At 37.0% G+C, this 21913-nt stretch overlaps 1 protein-coding gene across 2 annotated transcripts in view; it reads right to left on the bottom strand.

The window, feature by feature from the left end:
• The window catches only part of GOLM2 (golgi membrane protein 2), a 104899-nt gene that overhangs the window by 47102 nt on the left and 35884 nt on the right, over nucleotides 1-21913 (bottom strand). For both annotated transcript variants that reach the window (XM_046008497.1, XM_046008498.1), the window contains exons 3-6: nucleotides 20165-20267; nucleotides 18241-18331; nucleotides 14598-14742; nucleotides 13998-14078 (exon numbers count right to left, since the gene is read on the bottom strand). In XM_046008497.1, coding sequence (XP_045864453.1) covers nucleotides 13998-14078; nucleotides 14598-14742; nucleotides 18241-18331; nucleotides 20165-20267 — 420 coding nt within the window. The remainder of the gene's footprint in view (nucleotides 1-13997; nucleotides 14079-14597; nucleotides 14743-18240; nucleotides 18332-20164; nucleotides 20268-21913) is intronic.

Here is a 21913-nt window from a genome sequence, read left to right as displayed (position 1 = left end):
ACCGCACTAATAAGCAACAGTCCTCAACTCTGGGAGCGCTGCGCCATTACAGATACCACCCTGGACATACTGCATATGGGGGTGGTTCGCAACTATCTATATTCATTAAAAGCTCCAAAAGTGGTTCTGCTGCGTAGCCAAGAGAATAAAAGAATAAAAAGCATAAGCTTTAGAATTAGACCAGGACTTAAACCATGTTCTGTAATTTATTAACTGTATGATTTTAGGTTAGTGACTTCTAAGAGCCCTAGTCTTCACCTGAAAAACAGGAATAATGCCATTTACCCTCTATGATTGTTTTGGAGGCTAAGTAAGAATATTAACTAATGAATTATGATATAAGCTAGAAAATAGTAGATGTTCAATATATACTGAAGTTGTCAAAGTTAGGTATTAATCCTTAAATGAAAAAAGAATCCAAGATTCAGGCTGAAAAAACAAAAACATTTAAATGTAGAACTATTGGCCCTAGCCAATATATTCAGCTTCATGAGCACATAGTTTGCTCATATTCAGGGGATCCTGATGAATGTTTACTTACAGTAATGTTTTGGGAAGTTATGAAACTCTAATTGGTAATAATAAAAATATTAAAATCATCTTGAAGCATGAACATTAAATATAAAACAATGATACAACATTTTAATGTTCCTTTGTTCTGCATATACAAACAGATATAACATGCTTGTAAACTGTTCAAATACGAGCCAGTAGAATCATCCCCACGCTCTGAGCAATATAGATACATATCTAAAGAGACTATTAAAATGATATTCTCATGTGGCTCGTAAGACCTGGCCTGTGAACTCAACATACTTCAAATTTGGAGATTCATTTATATAATTTCAAAAGAGCAACACAAATTTCCACTGCTAGCCATGACATAGAAGCCAGTACTGGACTTACCCTCTCACACTCCAAACTTTTTAAAATATGGACAAAAATATATGAGACAACAGTTTTCAGGCACTGGACAACCAGCAGCACAAGACTAACTCTTGAAAGAAGTGCTATATACATGAGATGGGCAATCTCAGTGAGCAGAGGAGGCAGAGATCATCAGAGTTTGGGCTGCTAAGATGGCTGGAATTTGTAAGACAGAATACTACAGAGAAAGAAACTGCATGGGGTGAAATGGAGAGAGATTTGCATGGATATTCCTCTTGGGTCTTTGGCTGAGGCCTCAGCTAATATACACACAGGATAAGACTCTAGAGGGGCTAACAGAAAGCACTTGCTGCTGCAGGGCTGAGGGCTGAAAAGAAAGAGGTCATAAAGCACTTGAAAACAATGCATCTTTGGACCAGCCACAATAGAGAATCTTTACTGACCATCCTAGGCATTCAGATGAGATGCTACAAGGCCTACTTTAGAAGTAGGGATCATACTGTATAGTTAAGGGCCATGCCTTCAGATGAAAAACAAAATCAAAACTAACCTGTCCTGACCGCATAAAATCAAGTCTGACAGAATCAAGAGCATTCACCAGTAATTTAACTGTCTGCCAGAATAAAACTCAGCACCCTTTAAAAACAAAACCCATACTTCTATACTATAGCATTCATATAGCACACAATAAAATTACTAGACATAAAAGCAGGAAATAATACCCATAATCAAAGAAAAATACAATCAACAGAAACAGACTCAAAGATGACCCACCTGCTGAAACTACATACAAGGACCTTACAACCAAACAGTTGTAAACAACTGTTTCACACACACACACACACACACACACACACAATTTAAAGGAAAAAATGGAGACATCCAGTAGAGAAATGGAAACTAAAAAAAGAACCAAACAGAAATTCTAAAACTCAAAACACGTCTCAAATGAAAAATACATTGGATGAGTTTTGAACAAAAGACTAAATAAACACCATAGAAAAAGGGTCAATGAATTTGAAGACAGATCAAAGACATTAAACAAACTGATAGAGAAAAAGTACTGCAAAAAAACTGAATAGAACTTCAGTGATCAGGGCGCCTGGGTGGCTCAGTGGGTTAAAGCCTCTGCTTTCGGCTCAGGTCATGATCCCAGGGTCCTGGGATCAAGTCCCACATCGGGCTCTCTGCTCAGCAGGGAGCCTGCTTCCTCCTCTCTCTCTGCCTGCCTCTCTGCCTACTTGTGATCTCTGTCTGTCAAATAAATGAATAAAATCTTTAAAAAAAAAAAAGAACTTCAGTGATCTATGGGATAATATAAAGCAGTCTGAAATGCATGTATCTTGAATTCCAGAAGGAAAAAAAGAGAACAGGGCAGAAAAAATTTGAATAATATCTGAATTTGAATGAAGGCTGAAAATTTCCCAAATTTGGTGGAAAACATCAACCCACATATTGAAGAACCTCAGGGAATCTCAAGCAGGACAAATACAAAAAAACCCAGGAGACCATTTCAAGGTATATCTTAGTGAAACTCATGAAAATTAAAGCTATAGAAAAAAACCTTAAAAGCAGTTACAGAAAAAAAAAAAAAAAAAGCATACTATCAGTACTTGCCTGGCTCAGTTAGTAGAGCACACAATGCTTGATCTCAGGGTATGAGTTCAAGCTCCACACGGGCATAGAGCTTACTTAAAAAACAAAACAAAACACAGTAATACAAAGGCACAACAAAAATAATGATGGCTAGCTCAGAATCAACGAAGTCTATAAAACAGTGGAATTGTATTTTTAAAATGACAAAAGAAAAAAAGCAACTTGAACTTTTTTTTTTTTTTAAGATTTTATTTATTATTTGTCAGAGAGAGAAAGTACAGGCAGCTGGAGGTACAAGGAAGCTCCCCACTATGCAGGAAGCCCGATGCAGGACTCAATCCCAGGACTTTGGGATCATGACCTGAGCCGAAGGGAGACACTTAACCACCAAGCCAGTCACCCAGAGGTCTCTTGAATTTCTATATTCAGTAAAAACATACCTCAAGGGGCGCCTGGGTGGCTCAGTGGGTTAAAGCCTCTGCCTTCGGCTCAGGTCATGATCCCAGGGTCCTGGGATTGAGCCCCGCATTGGGCTCTCTGCTCAGCAGGGAGCCTGCTTCCTCCTCTCTCTCTGCCTGCCTCTCTGCCTACTAGTGATCTCTGTCTGTCAAATAAATAAATAAAATCTTAAAAAAAAACCCTCAAAAATGAGTATGAAATAAAAATGTTTTTAGAGGGCGCCTGGGTGGCTCAGTGGGTTAAAGCCTCTGCCTTCTGCTCAGGTCTTGATCCCAGAGTCCTGGAATCAAACCCCGCATCGGGCTCTCTGCTCTGCAGGAAGCCTGCTTCCTCCTCTCTCTCTGCCTGCCTCTCTGCCTACTTGTGATCTCTGTCTGTCAAATAAATAAATATAATCTTTTTAAAAAAATGTTTTTAGATAAACAAAAGTTGAAAAAAATGTGTTGTTAGAAGACCTGCATTTCAAGAAATGTTAAAGGAAGGTCTCCTAGCTGAAGGAAAAATAATAATCAAGATAGAGCTCAGAACCTAGGGGCACCTGGGTGGCTCACTTAGTTAACCATCTCACTTGGTTTTGGCTTAGGTCATGATCTCAGGGCTGTGAGATCAAGCCATTAAGTGGGGCTCCACACTCAGCAAGGAGTCTGCTTAAGATTCTTTCCCTCTCCTTCTACCCCTTCCTCTGCATGCTCTCTCTCTCTCTCAAATAAATAAATAGATCTTTAAGATCTTTAAGAAAAGAAGATTCTCTCTCTCCCTTTCCCTCTGCCTCTGCCCCCACAACTCGCACACACTCTCACTCTCACTCTCCTTCTTAAAAAAAAAAGAAAGAAAGAGAAAAGAAAAGAAAAGAAACCAGAATCTTTAGGAAGGAATGAAGAGCACTAGAAGAGGTAAGTATATGGTAAATACAAGAGACCATAATATATTCTTCTCTTATGTTCTTTATTTCCCCCCCTATTTTTTTTCTTTAATTTTTAATTTTTTATTAACATATTATGTATTATTAGCCTCAGGGGTACAGGTCTGTGAATTGCCAGGCTTACACACTTCACAGCACTCACCATAGCACATACCCTCCTCAATGTACATAACCCAACCACCCTCTCCCTACCCTCCTCCTCCTCCCAGCAACCCTCAGTTTGTTTTGTGAGATTAAGAGTCTCTTATGGGGGCGCCTGGGTGGCTCAGTGGATTAAGCCACTGCCTTCGGCTCAGGTCATGATCTCAGGGTCTTGGGATCGAGCCCCACGTCGGGCTCTCTGCTCCGCAGGGAGCCTGCTTCCTCCTCTTTCTCTGCCTGCCTCTCTGCCTAGTTGTGATTTCTGTCTGTTAAATAAAATATTTAAAAAAAAAAAAAAGAGTCTCTTATGGTTTGTCTCCCTCCCCATCCCGTTTCTCTTATGTTCTTAAAATAAAGCTTGTTAAAGCAAAGTAATACTAAAAATATTAGCATTTATATATAAATAAAATACACAACAAAAGATGAGGCAATGCTAATGGCATCACACCTTGGAAAGTTGTATATTTCACATGAAGGACTACAAGATTATTTCTAAGGAGACCTTAATATAGAAAGGATGCATATAGTAATCCCTGGAATAACCACTAAAACACAGTATAGTTCTTAAAAAGTGAGAGAAACTGACACCAATTAAACCCTCAAACCCAGTGAGTACTAACTATCCTACTCTCCCTAGGTATTTTCTAATTCAAGACCCTATTTTGATTCCTTTTTTCTTAATTGTGGCCCCATAAAATATGACAATGAAAGAAATTATAAACCAATGTACCGTTAGAAGTTTATGTATCTTTAGTAGCAATTTCCAGTAATACAACTTGATATTATGCTAACTTAAGTATTTTTTTTCCTACCCCCCAAAACCATGCCCAATTTTATATAATTTGTTTCTTTGAAAACTTTTTTTTTTTAAAGATTTTTATTTTTTATTTATTTGACAGAGAGAGATCACAAGTAGATAGAGAGTCAGGCAGAGAGAGAGAGAGAGGGAAGCAGGCTCCCTGCTGAGCAGAGAGCCCGATGTGGGACTCGATCCCAGGACCCCGAGATCATGACCTGAGCTGAAGGAAGCGGCTTAACCCACTGAGCCACCCAGGCGCCCCGAAAACTTTTTCTTAAAGGGTCAGTTAGTGAATATTGTAGGGTTGGAGGCGGTACTCAACTGTTCTGGCACAAAAGCAGCCATAGACAAAATATAAATAAATAAGCAAGGTAATGTTTCAATAAATGGTTTATTAAAACAGGCAACAAAGCTATAGTGTCCCACTACTGTCTTAAAGGATGCCTAAGAGAAAAAATTAAGTATATCTACACTTATTGGATAAAAACTTTTAATGTATTTTTATAAATTTCCTCTAAAAGCTCTAATCATTTAAGAATCTTAACCAAAATAAGTAATAATAATAATAACTACATTATTTCTTTCTTCCTTCCTTTTTATTTACTTATTTATTTTTAGAGAGGGAGGGGAAGAGGGGCAGAGGGAGAGGGAGAAAGAATCCCAAGCAATCGCCATGCTCAGTGCAGAGCCTGATGCAGCACTGGATCTCAAGACCCCAAGATCCTGACCTGAGACAAAATCAAGAGTTGAACACCTAACCAACTGAGTCACCCAGGTGCTCCTACATTGCTTCTTTAGAACATAATCTTTTCTGGGGCTCCTGGGTGCCTCAGTCAGTTGGGCAACTGCCTTTCGCTCAGGTCATGGTCCCAGGGTCCTGGGATCGAGCACCATGTCAGGCTCTCCACTTGGCGGGGAGCCGGCTTCTCCCTCTCCTTCTGCCTGTCACTCCCTCTGCTTGGGATAGAGGGTAGAGAAATGGAAAACAAAAAAAGAACCAAATAGAAATTCTAGAACTCAAAACATGTCTGAAATGAAAAATCACTGGATAGGCTTTGAAAAATAGTCTAAACACCATAGAAAAATGGATAAATAAAATCAAATGGATAAATACAATCTTTAAAAAAAATCTTTTTTTCCTCCTCTCAAACATCACTATAATTACCTCTCTTTAATTTTTAAAAAAATATTTATTTTTAATAGGTAATTTATGAAATTACCTTATGAAATTTTGAAACCAAAATCCAAAAAGTTCAAAAGACTGCATGATGAAAACTAAGTCATCTTTTTATCCTGTCCTCAGTCTTCTTTCCCAAGAGTAATCACTATTATCATGTGGAACAGCACTGTTCAATAGAACTTTCTGCAATGATGAAAATGTTCTATACTTGCACTGTCCAGTACAGTAGCCACTAGCCACAGGCAGCCATTAAGCACTTCAAGTATCTCTAGATTTAGGAACTGATATTTTTTTTAAGATTTAATTTATTTGACAGACAGAGATCACAAGTAGGCAGAGAGAGGGGAGGGAAGCAGTCTCCCTGCTGAGCAGAGAGCCTGATGTGGGGCTCGATCCCAGGACCCTGAGATCATGACCTGAGCCGAAGGCAGAGACTTAACCCACTGAGCCACCCAGGCGCCCCTAGGAACTGATTTTTTAGCTCCATTTAAGTTTAATGAAGTTAAATAAATACATGCGACCAGCTATTACTGTATTAAACAGTATAGATCAGAAAATTCCCCCAAGAGAAGTGTTTTTCAACCTTAGTTACATAATACAATTACCTACAGAACACTTGCACATTCGGTGCCCAAGCTGCATCACAGACCAAACATATCAAAATCTCTGGAGTGGAACCCAGACATAATTTTATTTTCACTCCCCAATGATTCCAATATACAGCCAAGGTCAAAAGCCTCTATTTCAGAAAATTAAATATCTTACACATAGAGTAGCTCTATCTAATACACATGTATAAACCAAAAGGAGTCATTTTTTCTTTCGAAGTTATTAATTAGAAAAGAACTTCCAATTGTTTAGGAACATAAAAATCTTTGTATCTATCAGGATTTTCCCCAAAGTAAATCATGAGAGGCAATTTTTACTAAAACAGTAACTGGATCTTGGGGTGCGTGGGTGGCCCAGTGGGTTAAGCCTCTGCCTTCGGCTCAGGTCATGATCCCAGGATCCTGGGATTGAGCCCCGCATCAGGCTCTCTGCTCAGCAGGAAGCCAGCTTCCTCCTCTCTCTCTGCCTGTCTCTTTGCCTGCCTCTCTGCCTACTTGTAATCTCTGTCAGATAAATAAATAAAATCTTTAAAAAAAAAACAGTAACTGGATCTTAAAACTAGAAAAAAGTTTCCATGTAAGAAATAAGATTTTTCTCTCTGTTGATATACATGACATGGAGAAGACATTTGAATCACATACTTCTAAAGAACTCTTAAAGATCAATAAGGAAAATACCAACAATCCAAGAGAAAATTGGGCAAAACTGATTACCAGGTAATTTATAGAAGGCAGCAACCAAAATGGCTAATATATGAAGGGATGCTTAATGTCACCAGTACCACAGCATATTTAAGTTGAAATAAGATAGCATTCCATAACTTTCAGAATGGCAAAAAATTAAAGTATAGCAAACCCAAATGTTAGTGAGGATGTGGATAAACAGATACTGTCCTATATTTCCAGCAGAAGTGTCAACTGATATTACTGAAGTTGAAGATACTCTATCATGCAAGCATTCTACTTTTAAGTTCATACCCTTATACACAGTTTTGCAACCATTTTGCTGAGAATTGTTTATAGGTTACCAGTGTGCTGAGCTATTGATCCCCACAACTCTGTGACTGAGGAGTGCCTGGGACTGGTAGATCCCTGGTCACGTTTTCTAGCCAATAGCAGGCTCATCTTTGTAACTCAATATACTACTCAAATATTAGAATCCAGAGAGTAAACAAGAACATCCACTGTGGTATTGTCTGAAATAACCAAAAACTAAAAACAGTCTTAAAGCTTATTATATGTGAATAATAAATCATGATATATTTATACAATGAAATAATTATAACTGTTGAAAAGCCACAGGTATGACATGGGTAAGTTGCAAAAGCATAAAATTGAGGGAGGAAAAACAAGTTATAGAACAATATACACAATAAGACATCATTTATTTAAAGCTTAAGGCAGCAACAAAACAATACTTTATAGTTTAACAAATGCTTGCAAATACAGTAAAAGTCTAAAAACATGTATGGAAATTGATACACACCAATCTCAGCATAGTAGTTACCTCTGGGGAAGAAGAGACAGGAATAGGATCTGGAGGGTACACAAGGAGGCTTCAACTTATCAGTAATGTTTTATTTCTTTAATAATAACATCAATAACAGAAATATCTGAAACAAATGTGGCAAAATGTTATGTTATTTTTGTGGCTTTCTTTTGGGGGGATGTAGGTACTTGGCTATTTATCATATTATCCTGTTTTTCTGTATTTTTGGATTTTTTTAAAGCTTTTAAAAAAAGCTTTAAAAACTAGTGATATAAATATTATAGCTGTCTAGCATAACAGGTGCCTAAAATAGCATAAAGGTAAATATCCAGGTAAGGGTTTGGTAAAGGATTAAATTCTAAGACTCCATAAAAATCTTGGTGACTAACGCAAATCAACATTAAAAACAAACAAAATCCACTGAGGTTTAGCTCTATGGTTTAGGGAGCTCAGAAGCTGAAATGTCATGTTAATCATAGTCACATATTATATACCCCTTGACTGTTTCAGAGCTACATTTTAAGATAGTTCAGCCCTGCTTTGTTATAGTTTCTGGTAAAGCCTTGGCTATCATAAGTAAAACAGTCATTAACACATAAAAATCTACTTTAAAATGACAAGGATGTGTTCTTTTCTCTACTTCTTCTGTGGGGTTACTACCTCTACAGCCATTAGGGACTCCACATATACACCAGAACTTGCACTGGCATTAAGAATTCAGCATGACTACTTCAGAAAGAAGAAGACAACACTCAGTAAAAGGAATGACAAGAATATGTTTCTAATGATATGCAAAATCATAATAATAACAATAGTAACTAAGATTTATATAGCTGTGGCAATAAGCCAGGCCCTGCCCTACCTGCTTCACACTGAAATCTCACATTCACACTTCAAGGTTGGAACTGTTGTTATTTTATAGATAGTGCTAAAAGCAAATAAATGATCATCACGCACCTATTAAAAGATGGGAGCCAAGGGTTTGAATCCTGGCAGTTTAATTCCAGATACCACTATCCCATCTAGGTGGGGGATATTCTGGTAATTCAAGCAGACATATTTATTGGGACCCTGTTATGTCTAAGGCATCAAGCTAGGAGCTCAAGGTACAAAGATATGACATGGCTTCCTTTCTGTGTGCATCTGACTGACTACACAGCTCAAAGTTTCTTTTCAACAGTTACTATATCAAAATAATCTTCATACTCAGGATACATACCTAAATAATTAAGGGTAACTGTCACGAACAGTGATTTTTAAAGCAAAGCACCAACAGTTTAATGAAGTTCAAAAATTAATCTATAGGACTTCTGGCTTCTGGTTCTACAAGTAAGGAGCTTAGGAGTTGCCACACTATCCTAGTAAGTAAAAAGCTATACAGGCTGAAAAATCAACAACTCTTCCTGGATAAGAGAGAAGAGGACACAGGGCAGACTACTGTTCTTAAGAATGGAAAGACAGAAAGATGAATACAGGAAGTCACAGCTTGCAAAAAAGATTCATAAGCAGAAAGTGCCACAGGAGCCAGTGGCAAGATAGGAAAACCTGAACTGTAATTGATGTTCAGTGTGGACAACTCACTGGAGGCTCAGTGTGGTAACTCAGAGAGTTAAAAATTCCAGGGAGACTCAGTCACAGGGAGGCTCCCCACAATATTGTGAGATTTACCTCTAGGAGCTCAACTATATTCCCAAAGGAAATATTGGGGGGGGCGGGGTAGGTAAAATCCCCTCAGGCAGGAGGAAAGGAAAAAGAAACCATTTTGAAATACACCAGACAGAGCACTCTGTTCTTAACAAGGCCTGCCCTCAGGAGAAACTAGGTAAACAGAGCCTAATTTGCTAGGGTATTATCAGAGGGAGTGACCACAATTAGAAAAAAACCCAACTTCAGCCCACTCTAGCCATCTTGTCCCACCTAAGGGGAAGGAAAAAAACTGAAAAAAATTTGTGAAGTTCACAGACCAGAGACATAGACTTGCTCTAAAAGAACAGAAATCATAGAACTAAAGAACACTTCAGACTCTCCACTACCTCACACCTCACTACCACATTACTAAAGGGCTACTTACAGCAATAACTATTACCTCGTACATCATGTCTGACTATCAAGAAAAAAATTACAAGTCATACCAAAAGGCAAAAAAGCACAATTTTTTTTCCATTTTAATTTATAAAAAAGCACAATTTGAAGAGACAGACCTAGCATCAGAGAAGGAAATACATCAGACCAGGAATTTAAAACAACTATGATTAATGTGCCAGAGACTCTAATGGATAAAGTACACAGTATGCAAGAACAAACAGGCAATGTAAATAGAGAGATGGAAATCCTAGAAAGAACCAAGAAGAAATGCTAGAGATAAGAAAACACTGTTAACAGCAAGGAAGAGTACCTTTGATGGCCTCATTAGTAGACCATACAAAGCTGAGCAAAGAAGCTGTGAGCTAAAGGATCTATCAACAGAATCCTCAAAAACTGAAAAGCAAAGAGAATAATGGGGGGAAAAAGCCAACATCTAAGACAACTACAAAACATATAACATAATGCATAATGGGAATATTAGAAGGAGAACAGAGAAAAGAACAGAAGAAATACCTGAAACAATAATGATGAAGAATTTCCCCCAAATTAGTGTCAGGCACTAAACTGCAGGTCCAGGAAGCTCAGAGAACACCAAGCATAATAAGTGTCCCCCCAAAAGGACATCAAAGCATATCACATTCAAACTACAGAAAATCAAATATAAAGAAAAATTAATCCAGAAGAAGATCCCTAAGAGGCCACGACAGTGTAGACAGTGTCTACATATACAGGTATTTTTGGCATTAATGCTAAATTTACATAAAACATTTTTTGTGTTCTTCCCAATTCTAAGCCATAGTGCTACAACCATTATGTGACTCAAGATAGCAAATTCATACTGTAAAAATCAGACAAGAATTTGCTGGCATTTCATCAAAAGTATCATTATTCATCTCTATTCATTCTAATGAAATAGTTGTGTGATTATCATAATCAAGCAGTAGTAGCAAGACAGGATTTTTGCCCTACTAAAGGGATTCATGTATGAAAGACATCTGAAAACCACTGTCTGATAAGCACAATATACCTAAAAATGGTGAAGATAAGATCCTGAAGACCTCTTGCATTTTCATGTCATATAATTCTAACTCTGGAATTCTTTGGTGGCCAGGTAATAAATTATGATAGTGGGCCAATAAGAAAATAAATGGAGACGCTACATACTTAGAATAGCAATGATATAATTTTAACTTGAAAACTATATACAAAAGAGGTTAAAAATTATAAATTTCAATGCAAACATTTATATATATATATATATATATATATGACATCAAAAACAAATGCATGCAAAGAAGACATCAAAATGGCCAAGAGACACATGAAAAAGTTCTCAATATCACTCGGCATCAGGGAAATACAAATCAAAACCACAGCGAGATACCACCTCACAGCAGTCAGAATGGCTAAAATTAACAAGTCAGGAAACAAGAGATGTTGGTGAGGATGTGGAAGAAGGGGAACCCTCCTACTCTGTTGGTGGGAACACAAACTGGTGCAGCCACTCTGGAAAACACTATGGAGGTTCCTCAAAAAGTTGAAAATAGAGCTATCCTAAGACCCGGGAATCGCACTACTGGGTATTTATCCCCAAGATGCAAATGTAGTGATCCAAAGGGGCATGTGCACCTGAACATTTAAAGCAGAGCAGCAGTGTCCACAATAGCCGAACTATGGAAAGAATCTAGATGTCCATCAAGAGATAAGGAGGTAAAGAAGATGTGGTGTGTGTTTACACACACACATGTGTATGTATATGTACATATATATATATACATACACACATATGTATATATGTATATATACACAAACACTGAAATACTATGCAGCCATCAAAAAATGAAATCTTGCAACGACACGGATGGAACTAGAGGGTATTACACTAAGCAAAATAAGTCAATAGGGATAAGACAATATTAATACAATATCTCTGATATGAGGAGTTTGAGAGACAGGGTCGGGGTGGGGGGTCGTGGGGAGAAGGGAGGGAAAAAAATGAAACAAGATGGGTCCAGGGAGGGAGACAAACCATAAGAGACTCTTAATCTCAGGAAACAAACTGAGGGTTGCTGAGGGGTGGGAGTGGAAGAGGGATAGGGTGGCTAGGTTATGGACACTGGGGAGGGTATGTGCTATGGTGAGTGTTATGAATTGTGTAAGGCTGATGATTCATAGACTGTACCCCTGAAGCAAATAATACATTATATGTTAATAAAAGAAAATGCATGCAAGTTGGTAAACAACTCTCGTTCATATCTGAATAGGGTACTTCTATATACTAAAAACCTACAGTTTATCCTTGGCAAAACTTTGGGTGAAACTTAGAAAACAATCAAGGGCAATGTGGAAGAGATTAATCAAGCTAAAGGTCAGTAAGTATAGGATTGCAGTAAGTGCTGCAAAATTCAGAATAATACACGGTCCTTGTTCTCAACATTAAATTAAAGTTAAGTTAGTGGTTCTAAAACTTTAGCATAGATCAGATTCACTTGGAAAGCTGGTTAAAACACAGATTACGGGGCTCTATCCCATGAACCTCTCATTCAATGTCTGAAATAGAACCTAAGAATTTGCATTTCTAGCAAGTTCCTAGGTAATGCAGATACTGCTGGTCCAAGGACCACACTTTAAGAATCGCTGGATGAGGGGCGCCTGGGTGGCTCAGTGGGTTAAAGCCTCTGCCTTCGGCTCAGGTCATGGTCCCAGGGTCCTGGGATTGAGCCCCACATCGGGCTCCCTGCTCCGCGGGGAGCCTGCTTCCTCCTCTCTCTCTGCCTGCATCTCTGCCTAGTTGTGATTTCTGTCAAATAAATAAAATATTAAAAAAAAAAAAAGAAACGCTGGATGACTTCATTACTTCACAAACAAATCATGCTCATACTAACTCCGTATTTTTAAATCCTGTTACTGCTCTTGTCCTTGCCTTTATTTTAGAGGCATATACTATGAAGTGGAAACCCAAAAGAAAAGACATAAAAGAATTTGAAAAGATGACGAAACTATACAAATCAAAGGACTAATATTCACTCATTTGGACCTTGGACACTTGGCAATTTGACCATACACAATGAGCTATAACCACAGAAGTGATCCCTAAGATTGGAAAAGGAATCAAAATAAGAATAAAAGGAAGAATAAAAGACATGCTGTTACTTCCAATTTTTCACCACAATAAATTGGAGTCAGCAGGAAGGGGTGCTTATGACAACCAAGAAACAGAAATGGCAAGAAAAACAGAGAGACATGTAAACAAACAAACAAAAACAACCACTGAACAGGACTAGAAGTCACCCAGAAGTGACTTCAAGTGAAAATGGTAAGAAGCAGACACATTAATGAAGAAAGAAACAGACACTGAACAGCAATGGCCATAACAGAAGAAAAAGAAAAGTAGGGAATAAACTATTAAAGTGTGAGGTAATTAACTGAAAGAACAAGCCAAGTCCTAAAAACCTATATAAGGGTATTACCATGCCGTATTAAAGCACACCAACAACACAGCAATCTGGGAACATTTTGTCTCAAAGATATGAGCCATATATACTTTTGGTAAACACAAATGACTCTAACATAGGGTAACTGTTATGAGCAATAACTCTGAGTTAAGAAAATGTTCAAATATGGTTGACTCTTATCAACACAAAAACAGCACTTTGGCAGAATTTTAGCAAGATTTTTCAAAACAGTTGGATCCTAAACAAGTCCTGGCAATTAATGGGTAGTTAATTAACAGAAAATAGAATCTTCCAGCGATCTATGACTTTTCTCAAATGACTATGACTTTTACTAAAAAAGAGGGTAGGGTAAATACTCTGATAACTTTTACTCACCAGTAGGAAGATCTTCAACTTTTGCAAGGTCATTCTCTTCTATTCCAGGCATTCCTGCATCACCACCTCGTTTGATTTGTTCTGCCCAAGTAACAAAAGATATAATTCTTTTTTTTTTAATGATTTATTTATTTTAGAGAGACGAGAGAGAGAGACCATGGGAAAGGGTGCAGTAAGAGGGAGAGACTCTCAAGCAGACTCCACTCTGAGGGTGGAGCCCGATAGAGGGCTTGATCCTGTGACCTTGATACCATGACCTGAGTCAAAATTCAGAGTTGGTCACTTAACCAACTGAGCCACCCCAATAATTCTTTTGTTCCTTTACATAACTGAAAAGGTTTTGAACAAATGTAATAATCAGTTTCTAAAGCAATAGGCTACACTGACTGCATATCGTTATATCTTGCTTTGGACACAATTGTAACTCTAAAACAATTTACGCTTTTCTCTTTTCTATCAAAAAATCCAAATTTGAAACAACACTGACACCTAATCATAACTGAGCTAAAATCAAGCAATATTCTTTATGACTGAAAATGTTCACTTCAAAGTGAGTAGAAAAAGTTAATATCCTATTAACACAAAACAAAACAGTAATACCTTTCCCATGTGGAATATGATTGCTTGATGGTTCTTCGTTCTTATCTGCAGCATTCTCAGCTACTTTGGGAATGTTTTTAGGTAGTGCATGATTGTTTATACCCAAATCATTTTCATCTTTTGATTCAAACTTGTTTGAGTCTTGCTGTTAAATAAAGATTTGGTAATAGTAAATATTTTTCAGTTCAAAAGATAAAGCAATTGACACAACTACCAATTAAATGTTCTGAAACAGTTCATTTTCTGAAGCATATACTATGGGTCCAAATTCCAAACACTTGGAGATATGGGATATAATACTATTTTCTGTTCAGTTTTTAGACCTAATATGAAATAAAAGAACAACATTTTTTAAAGTCTCTAATTATAGTAAGTCGTCTAAAGTGTTAGGCAGAGGTAATTTTCTTTGGCCATGCTGAGGGAGTGAGGCTGCAAGATAGTCTTGCTGAGCACAGTAGGTTGCTGTGGAGGACTAGAGCTGGGCATTATCCTAGGTGCTATGGGCAGGATGGGTTCTCTAAAGGCCTATGGTGTGATTGAGCAGGATGGTGGACTATAGGAGGCTGGCACATGGATGCCCCCTCAAGTGTGATAGATGGCTAGTTACCCTGCCAGGCTTTTCCAGAAGCAGAAACAGCAAGGGTAGAGAACAGGCAAACTTCTCTCTAGGTGCACTGGCCACCCAAGCATAGGAAGTAATAGCAGAACAATACACAGGTCAGTGTATTCTAACATGCTTCTAACCCAATCATCTCTTTGGAAACTTGAATCTTTAGATACCTGGTTAGGCCTGACTCAATTCTATTGGTGGGTTAGTTTTGCCTTTCATATTGGTTGAGTGACCTCAGTGGAAAATTGAGAGAGGCAAGGAGTTAAATACACATACTTGTGTTGCCACCTAGGTCCTTCTACTTAATATTTAATGCATATATAAATGCTTTGTCAACTCTTAAAGCACTATGCAATGTTACAAAAAACAATATACTAAAAAATCTAAAGGAAATCTAGAAAAACAAGTCAAATTATAAAAATTCATTATAAAAAACAATAGTACTAAAAATCCAAAGGAAATCAATAAAAACAATAGTACCAAAAAATCTAAAGGAAATCTAGAAAAACAAGTCAAATTATAAAAATCTGTCACAATAAAGAAGAAAAGGTGTTTTGACAATCAGATATAGGTATTCCAGTGGGGCTGGCAGATAAAATTAACAATAAACATTTGTACTGTGCTTCATAGTTTACAAACTGCTTTCCAATCTATCCTCTAGTAAAGTGAACAGCTTTGGGAATAATGAAGTCACACTGAGGCTTGAAGAAGTTCAGTAGCTTATCCAAGGTTACCAAGATAGAGAGTTACAGAGAAAGGATTCAAACCACAGTATTCCTCACTCCCACATTTCCTGGGAGCCAATTCTGAGCTTAATATTCAATGAGTGAAATAATAACACTGAAATTTTTGAACATATCAATAGGAAGGCTGAGGGTAAGAAAATCCACGAGGTACAACCTGAAGAGCCAGGCTGCATCTCTGTGCATTTCACTATAATGCTATATCATAAGGCTATTTCTATAGTACTCTTTGTAGATGTGGGTAAAACAATATTAAGCAAAACTTAAAGTCAACAAATTACTGCTCAAAAATACTTTCCCATTAGAATAGTTAATGAAGATGAAATATTAAGGATAGTACATTGATATGATTGGACAATAGCAAATATTCTTAATAAAATTAGATGGCTTTCTAAATGCAATGTTGGTGATGTGGTAAGAGGGCCACCTAAATGTTTTTTAAATAAAACTTTTTATTCTGAAATAATTTGAGACTTACAGAGAAGTTACTACTCCTCACCGAATTTCCCTTAATGTTAACATCTTATGTTAGCATAGTCCATTTGCAAAACTATGAAACCAGCATTAGTACATTATTAACAGAACTCCAGACTTTAGATTTCACTTCTTTTTCCATTATGCCCTTTTTCTGTTCTAGGATTCAATCCAGAATACTTTATTTCATTTAAGCCCTCAGGTCTCCATAGTTTCCTCTGCTCTACAACAATTGTTCCTCCTTTGTAGCATGAAAGCAGTAAACAAATAACTATGGCTGTGTTCCCAAAAAAAACGGTATTTACAGACACTAAAATATGAATTTCTTTTAATTTTCCAATGTCATAAAATATTCCCTGGTTTTTTCAACCGTTTTTAAATGTAATAACCATGTTTTGCTTATGGGTCGTATGGAAACAGGCAGCAGGTTGGATTTAGTTTGCAGACCTCTTCATCAGAGTAATATCTAAGGTAGGCATGTGGTTGGTTAAAAAAAAAAATCCCTGGATACAACTTATGCTTGTTTCATACAGTTTCCATTAGATTTGTTCCAATGAAAAAAACAACTGAAATTTTACAGAATCAATTTATTAAGGTAGTAGAACAGGGAATGAAGGATAGGGAGTAGGACTAGCAGCTGGCCTGAAGGTTAAGGGCTGGTGCACGACCTTAGAGAGGAGAAGTTCCTTCCTCCTTTGTTCCATTTAGGGCAAAATAAGGGTAAATAAGAACTAGAGAGAACATTAGTTAACTAATAATATAAAAAGAGCCTAGTACACACTTGCCTGGAAAAAAGGAAAAGCTCTCATCTGTGCTTCTTGGGAGAACAGAAGAGAGTAATTTATATATTTATATATTGGTCTTATAATAATTCAACTGCAACAGCAAACCCCTCTCTTTCTTTTGTGTTCTACTATGCCCCTCGAGCCATCTAGTGTCTCAATAATACCTCTGGCTGCCTTCAATGCCTCTATGCTAAGATGGTAGCTCACTCAGTCACTCACTGTCATCTTCTAGCAATCTACGCTCACATTTCTTCAAAGCAAACTGCAGATGAGCAGCAGCTACTCCACTTTGTAGATTCAAAAAGTGAAACAGAAAGAACAATGCCCTTGATATTATGCTATAAAATAGTGAGTTGGCCAAGAACAAATCTTGTTTCCTTAACTTCTAGTCCTGTGGGTAAGATGTTAACACTTTTCACTATTCCATCTCTCTTTAAATCCCAAGACTTTTTACAAATCATGGTTAATCAGGTGAGATTACAAGATGCAAAAAAAATGAATGTCCTAATGACTAGTAGTTTTCAAATTCCTTCCATTTCTAGCAGGGCCTTCATAATATATAGCAAATGAAAATGGATAAATTAATAAAAGAAATTGCCACCCCCAAAAATATGAATCAAAATGACTAATGTTTCATTTCTGTGTTTTAAGAAAAGAATTTAAAGTAACAGAGATGAATACTTTACAAACAGGTGTCTCAAGTTTTCTCTATTTCTCAAAAGCATAAAATAAGAAGTAACTGATTTGTCAGTCAAGTTATATCCACTTTACAATCTGAGAAATATATTAATAGCAAAATTATTTTTAAAAGTCAGATAAAAAATATTTAACCCAAAATTAGTTACAAGAGTTGAGGTTATATTTTTGCAAATGTCTAATTTACTCAGCAATAAAAACACTGCAAGTCAATTCTAGATACTGGCAAGCTAGAATACTTAAGAATACAATGCTTTATGAAAAAAGTACATATTTTAATTTCTAAATTACAAGATTTATAACAAGAATGTATTCTAAGTATTTTTTAAATTTACCTTTTGTTCCTGCAAAAACTGGTCAGCTAACTTTTTAATATTTTCTTCATGTTGTGCTCTTAACTCCTTGATCTGTTGTCCACACTGAAAACTAAATCACAGAGTCATTCTTTTAAGCTATATTATCTTGGATTGACTTCTCAAATTTGTCTAGAAGTTGAAAACATACATTTATAAAGATAAAGCATTCAGTTAGCAAGAGGGTGGGCACAGGACAAAGAAAAGACATAAAAATAGCTCACAGTCAAAATTCTGAGAATATTTAGGATAAAGAATACTATAAAGCTAATTAAAATAACAAATTAGAAAGATGAAAAATTATTTTTATAAATTACATTTATAAAGAAACAATTATCAAAGCCAACTTCAAACACAGAAGAGAAAAAACATTACAAGAGAAAACCATGAGACCAATATATAGTAACAGATGAAAAAACATAGAATTATGAGTTGATAAGGAATAGCAGCAGATGATTCATCCAAAAGATAGCATTTCAAGGGTCAAGGGTGGGAGGTTGGGGGAACAGGTGGTGGGTAATGGGGAGGGCACGTTTTGCATGGAGCACTGGGTGTTGTGCAAAAAGAATGAATACAGTTACGCTGAAAAAATAAATAAAATGGAAAAAAAAAAAGATAGCATTTCAACACAACAGTAAGAGTCTAAACCATAAGAAGAACAAGATGGAAGGAACCAATAAATAATATAGAATGGAGCCATCAAGAAAAAACATGAAGGAACAGAAGAGAAAAAGACTGGGAAATTCCACTGGACAAATGGTCATAGAATACAAATACATCATTCATGTAAAAAGAAACAAATAGTTGTAAAAATATACAGAAAAATGTTAACTTTAACCATTAAAAATACAATTAAACTTCTTATATGTATATATGATAGTACTTTATTCCTATACTAGCAAAATTAAGACTGAATTATAAAAGCCAACATTGGTAGGGGTATGGGAAAATATTTACATTATAAATTAGTACAACGATTTTTTATATATGTGATACAAACAAAACCAATAAAACATTTTGTCTCAGGAATACTGTATTTGAGAATATATACCAGTGAAATAACATAAAAGAGAGAAATCCTTTTTGCATTAAAATTTCTATAGCTGGTGTTTACAACAGTAAGATAAGGAAAACTACAACAGTCCAGCAATTGGGAGAGATTAACAATTGGTACACTAGCAATGTGGTACACTAACATGCTGGAATAATATATTACCCTTGAATATGCTAACTCTCTAATTCTATAGATAAACTGAAAACTACTGAATACTATTGGGTTAAAATACATGTATGTAAGTAGATGTATATTGATTACCTACAAGAGTAGGAAGTTCAGAAATGGATATGGTTCATCTTTCTAGTTTTGGGTATGCAGATCCAAAAGATACCTTTCATTGTAAAACTGATTAAAGAAATAACAAATTTTTAAAGAGTGATTGCTAGAAAGAGGTTCCCTGATCTCCTCACCAACTGAGTGTAGAGGTGTACACAAGAGGACTGAAATACAGAGCAGGAGCTGCTGGAACTCAGTCCCTCAGCCATTCTGGGGACACCTCCCAGCATGGGCTTTGTCTTCTAGATGCCCCTCAAAGAGAACCACAGATTCTCCTGTCAGTCTTTGCACATCTAATGCAATGAAACTCAGGCCTTACAAGATTTTCTGGCTGACAATGAATTCTTCTATATGGGAAGACTAAACATATCTTGTAAAAGATATTTTCATGGTGTTTAACATATCAGAATGAAAGAGAGTAGATTTCAAAGAGGCATAGAAAGACAACAGAAAAGGAATTTAAAAGACCTAAGGAAATGAAAGAAAAAAACAGAAATCAGAAAGAAAGAAATTGTATAAAAGTTGGACAAATATTCCAGATTCATAACTATTTGTTGCATAATAGCATCTCACCTCTCATATTCTAACCTCTTCACAAGGTAAGTAGTGTTCTTCCTGTAGTCCTGAAGCTGGTCTTCTTGTCGAAGAAACTCCTGACGAAGTTCAGCAAGTTGCTCTAACCACACAAAGAATCAAAGGAATAGAGTTTACTCACTCTAATGCTTATCAAGAAATTACGGGATTTTAAAAATTTATATACATTTCTCAATTTCTTTACTCAAACTCTCGGGCAGTAAAATTATATAATTAGTACCACATTTAATTGTCTTTTATAACATAAGCATGGGCAATAAAATTTTTTTAAAGATTTATTTATTTATTTAAGGTGGGGGAGAGAGAGTGAGCAGGGGGAGGGACAGAGGGAGAGGGATAGGGAGAGAATCTCAGGCAGACTCTGCACTGAGCAGGAGCCCAAGATGGGGGCTCTTCTCTTGACTCTGAGATCGTGACCTGAGATGAAAGCAAGAGTCAGATGCTTAATAGCAACTAAGACAAAAACCAAAAAACCCTAACTCTTTAAACCTATCTGCTTTATAAAAGGGGAGTAGGGGGCGTGCCTGGGTGGCTCAGTGGGTAGCCTGCTTCCCCCTCACTCTCTCTGCCTACTTGTGACCTCTCTATGTCAAATGAATAAATAAAATCTTTAAAAAATAAATAAATAAATAAATAAAAAGGGAGCAGGGAATCGATGTGTTGGCTATGGATCAAGAATTCATGGTTTCTTTTTCATTCTAAATCACATTTGACTCCCAAGTTAAATGCCAATCACTATGGATCTCATTTCTAGTTCTGCTACTAATGCTAGGTCCACCTATACTATAATTATATTTTCAAAGCTTATAATTTCTGGACAAGAGCTCAAAGTTTTAGTTGTAATGAATAACATGAAATTCCAAGCTGAAGAGTAGATTAAAAGTGGGACCAGATGCTCTTCCCTGCCCCCCACCCCCCAGAGAAGGGGAAGCTGAGACGGGCAGAGGGAGAGGGAAAGAGACCTTAAGTAGGCTCCACGCCCAATGCAGAGTGGGAACTGTTGCCAGGCTTGATCTCACAACCCTAAGATCATGACCTGAGCCAAAATCAAGAGTTGGAAGCTTAACCGACTGAGCCACACAGGTGCCCCAGATACTCTTTTGTTCACATTTAATCCACAATCACCGACCCCACATTTTATAGATTGCTCCCTCTTCACGTGACCCTACAAATAAAAGAAATGCAGCCAGAGAAATGTCAGTTTCTTTCTTTTTTTTTTTTTAAGGATTTTATTTATGTATTTGACAGACAAGGAGGCAGAGAGGCAGGCAGAGACAGAGAGAGGAGGAAGCAGGCTCCCCGCTGAGCAGAGAGCCCAATGCGGGGCTCGATCCCAGAACCGTGGGATCATGACCTGAGCAGAAGGCAAAGGCTTTAACCCACTGAGCCATCTAGGCACCTCGAGAAACGTCAGTTTCTTAAACAGAGGATTAAAAAAATTGGGGCACCTGGGTGGCTCAGTTGGTTAAGCATCTGCCTTCGGCTCAGGTCATGATCCTGGAGTCCCAGGATCAAGTCCCACATCAGGCCCTCTGCTCATCAGGGAGCCAGCTTCTCCCTCTGCCCCTCACTCCTTTCATGCTCTCTCTCTCTTTCTAATAAATAAAATCTTTTTTTTTTTAATTAGCTAACAGCCTTAGCAGTAAGCAAAAGTGGTAGTTAAGAAAGTCTTAATTTTTTTTTTTTTTTAAAAACTTTATTTATTTGACAGACAGAAATCACAAGTAG

Source organism: Meles meles, chromosome 6 (genome assembly GCF_922984935.1).
Source record: "Meles meles chromosome 6, mMelMel3.1 paternal haplotype, whole genome shotgun sequence".
NCBI lineage: Eukaryota > Metazoa > Chordata > Mammalia > Carnivora > Mustelidae > Meles > Meles meles.
Note: the sequence above shows the minus strand (reverse complement) of the source record. Positions and strands in the feature narration are given on the sequence as shown.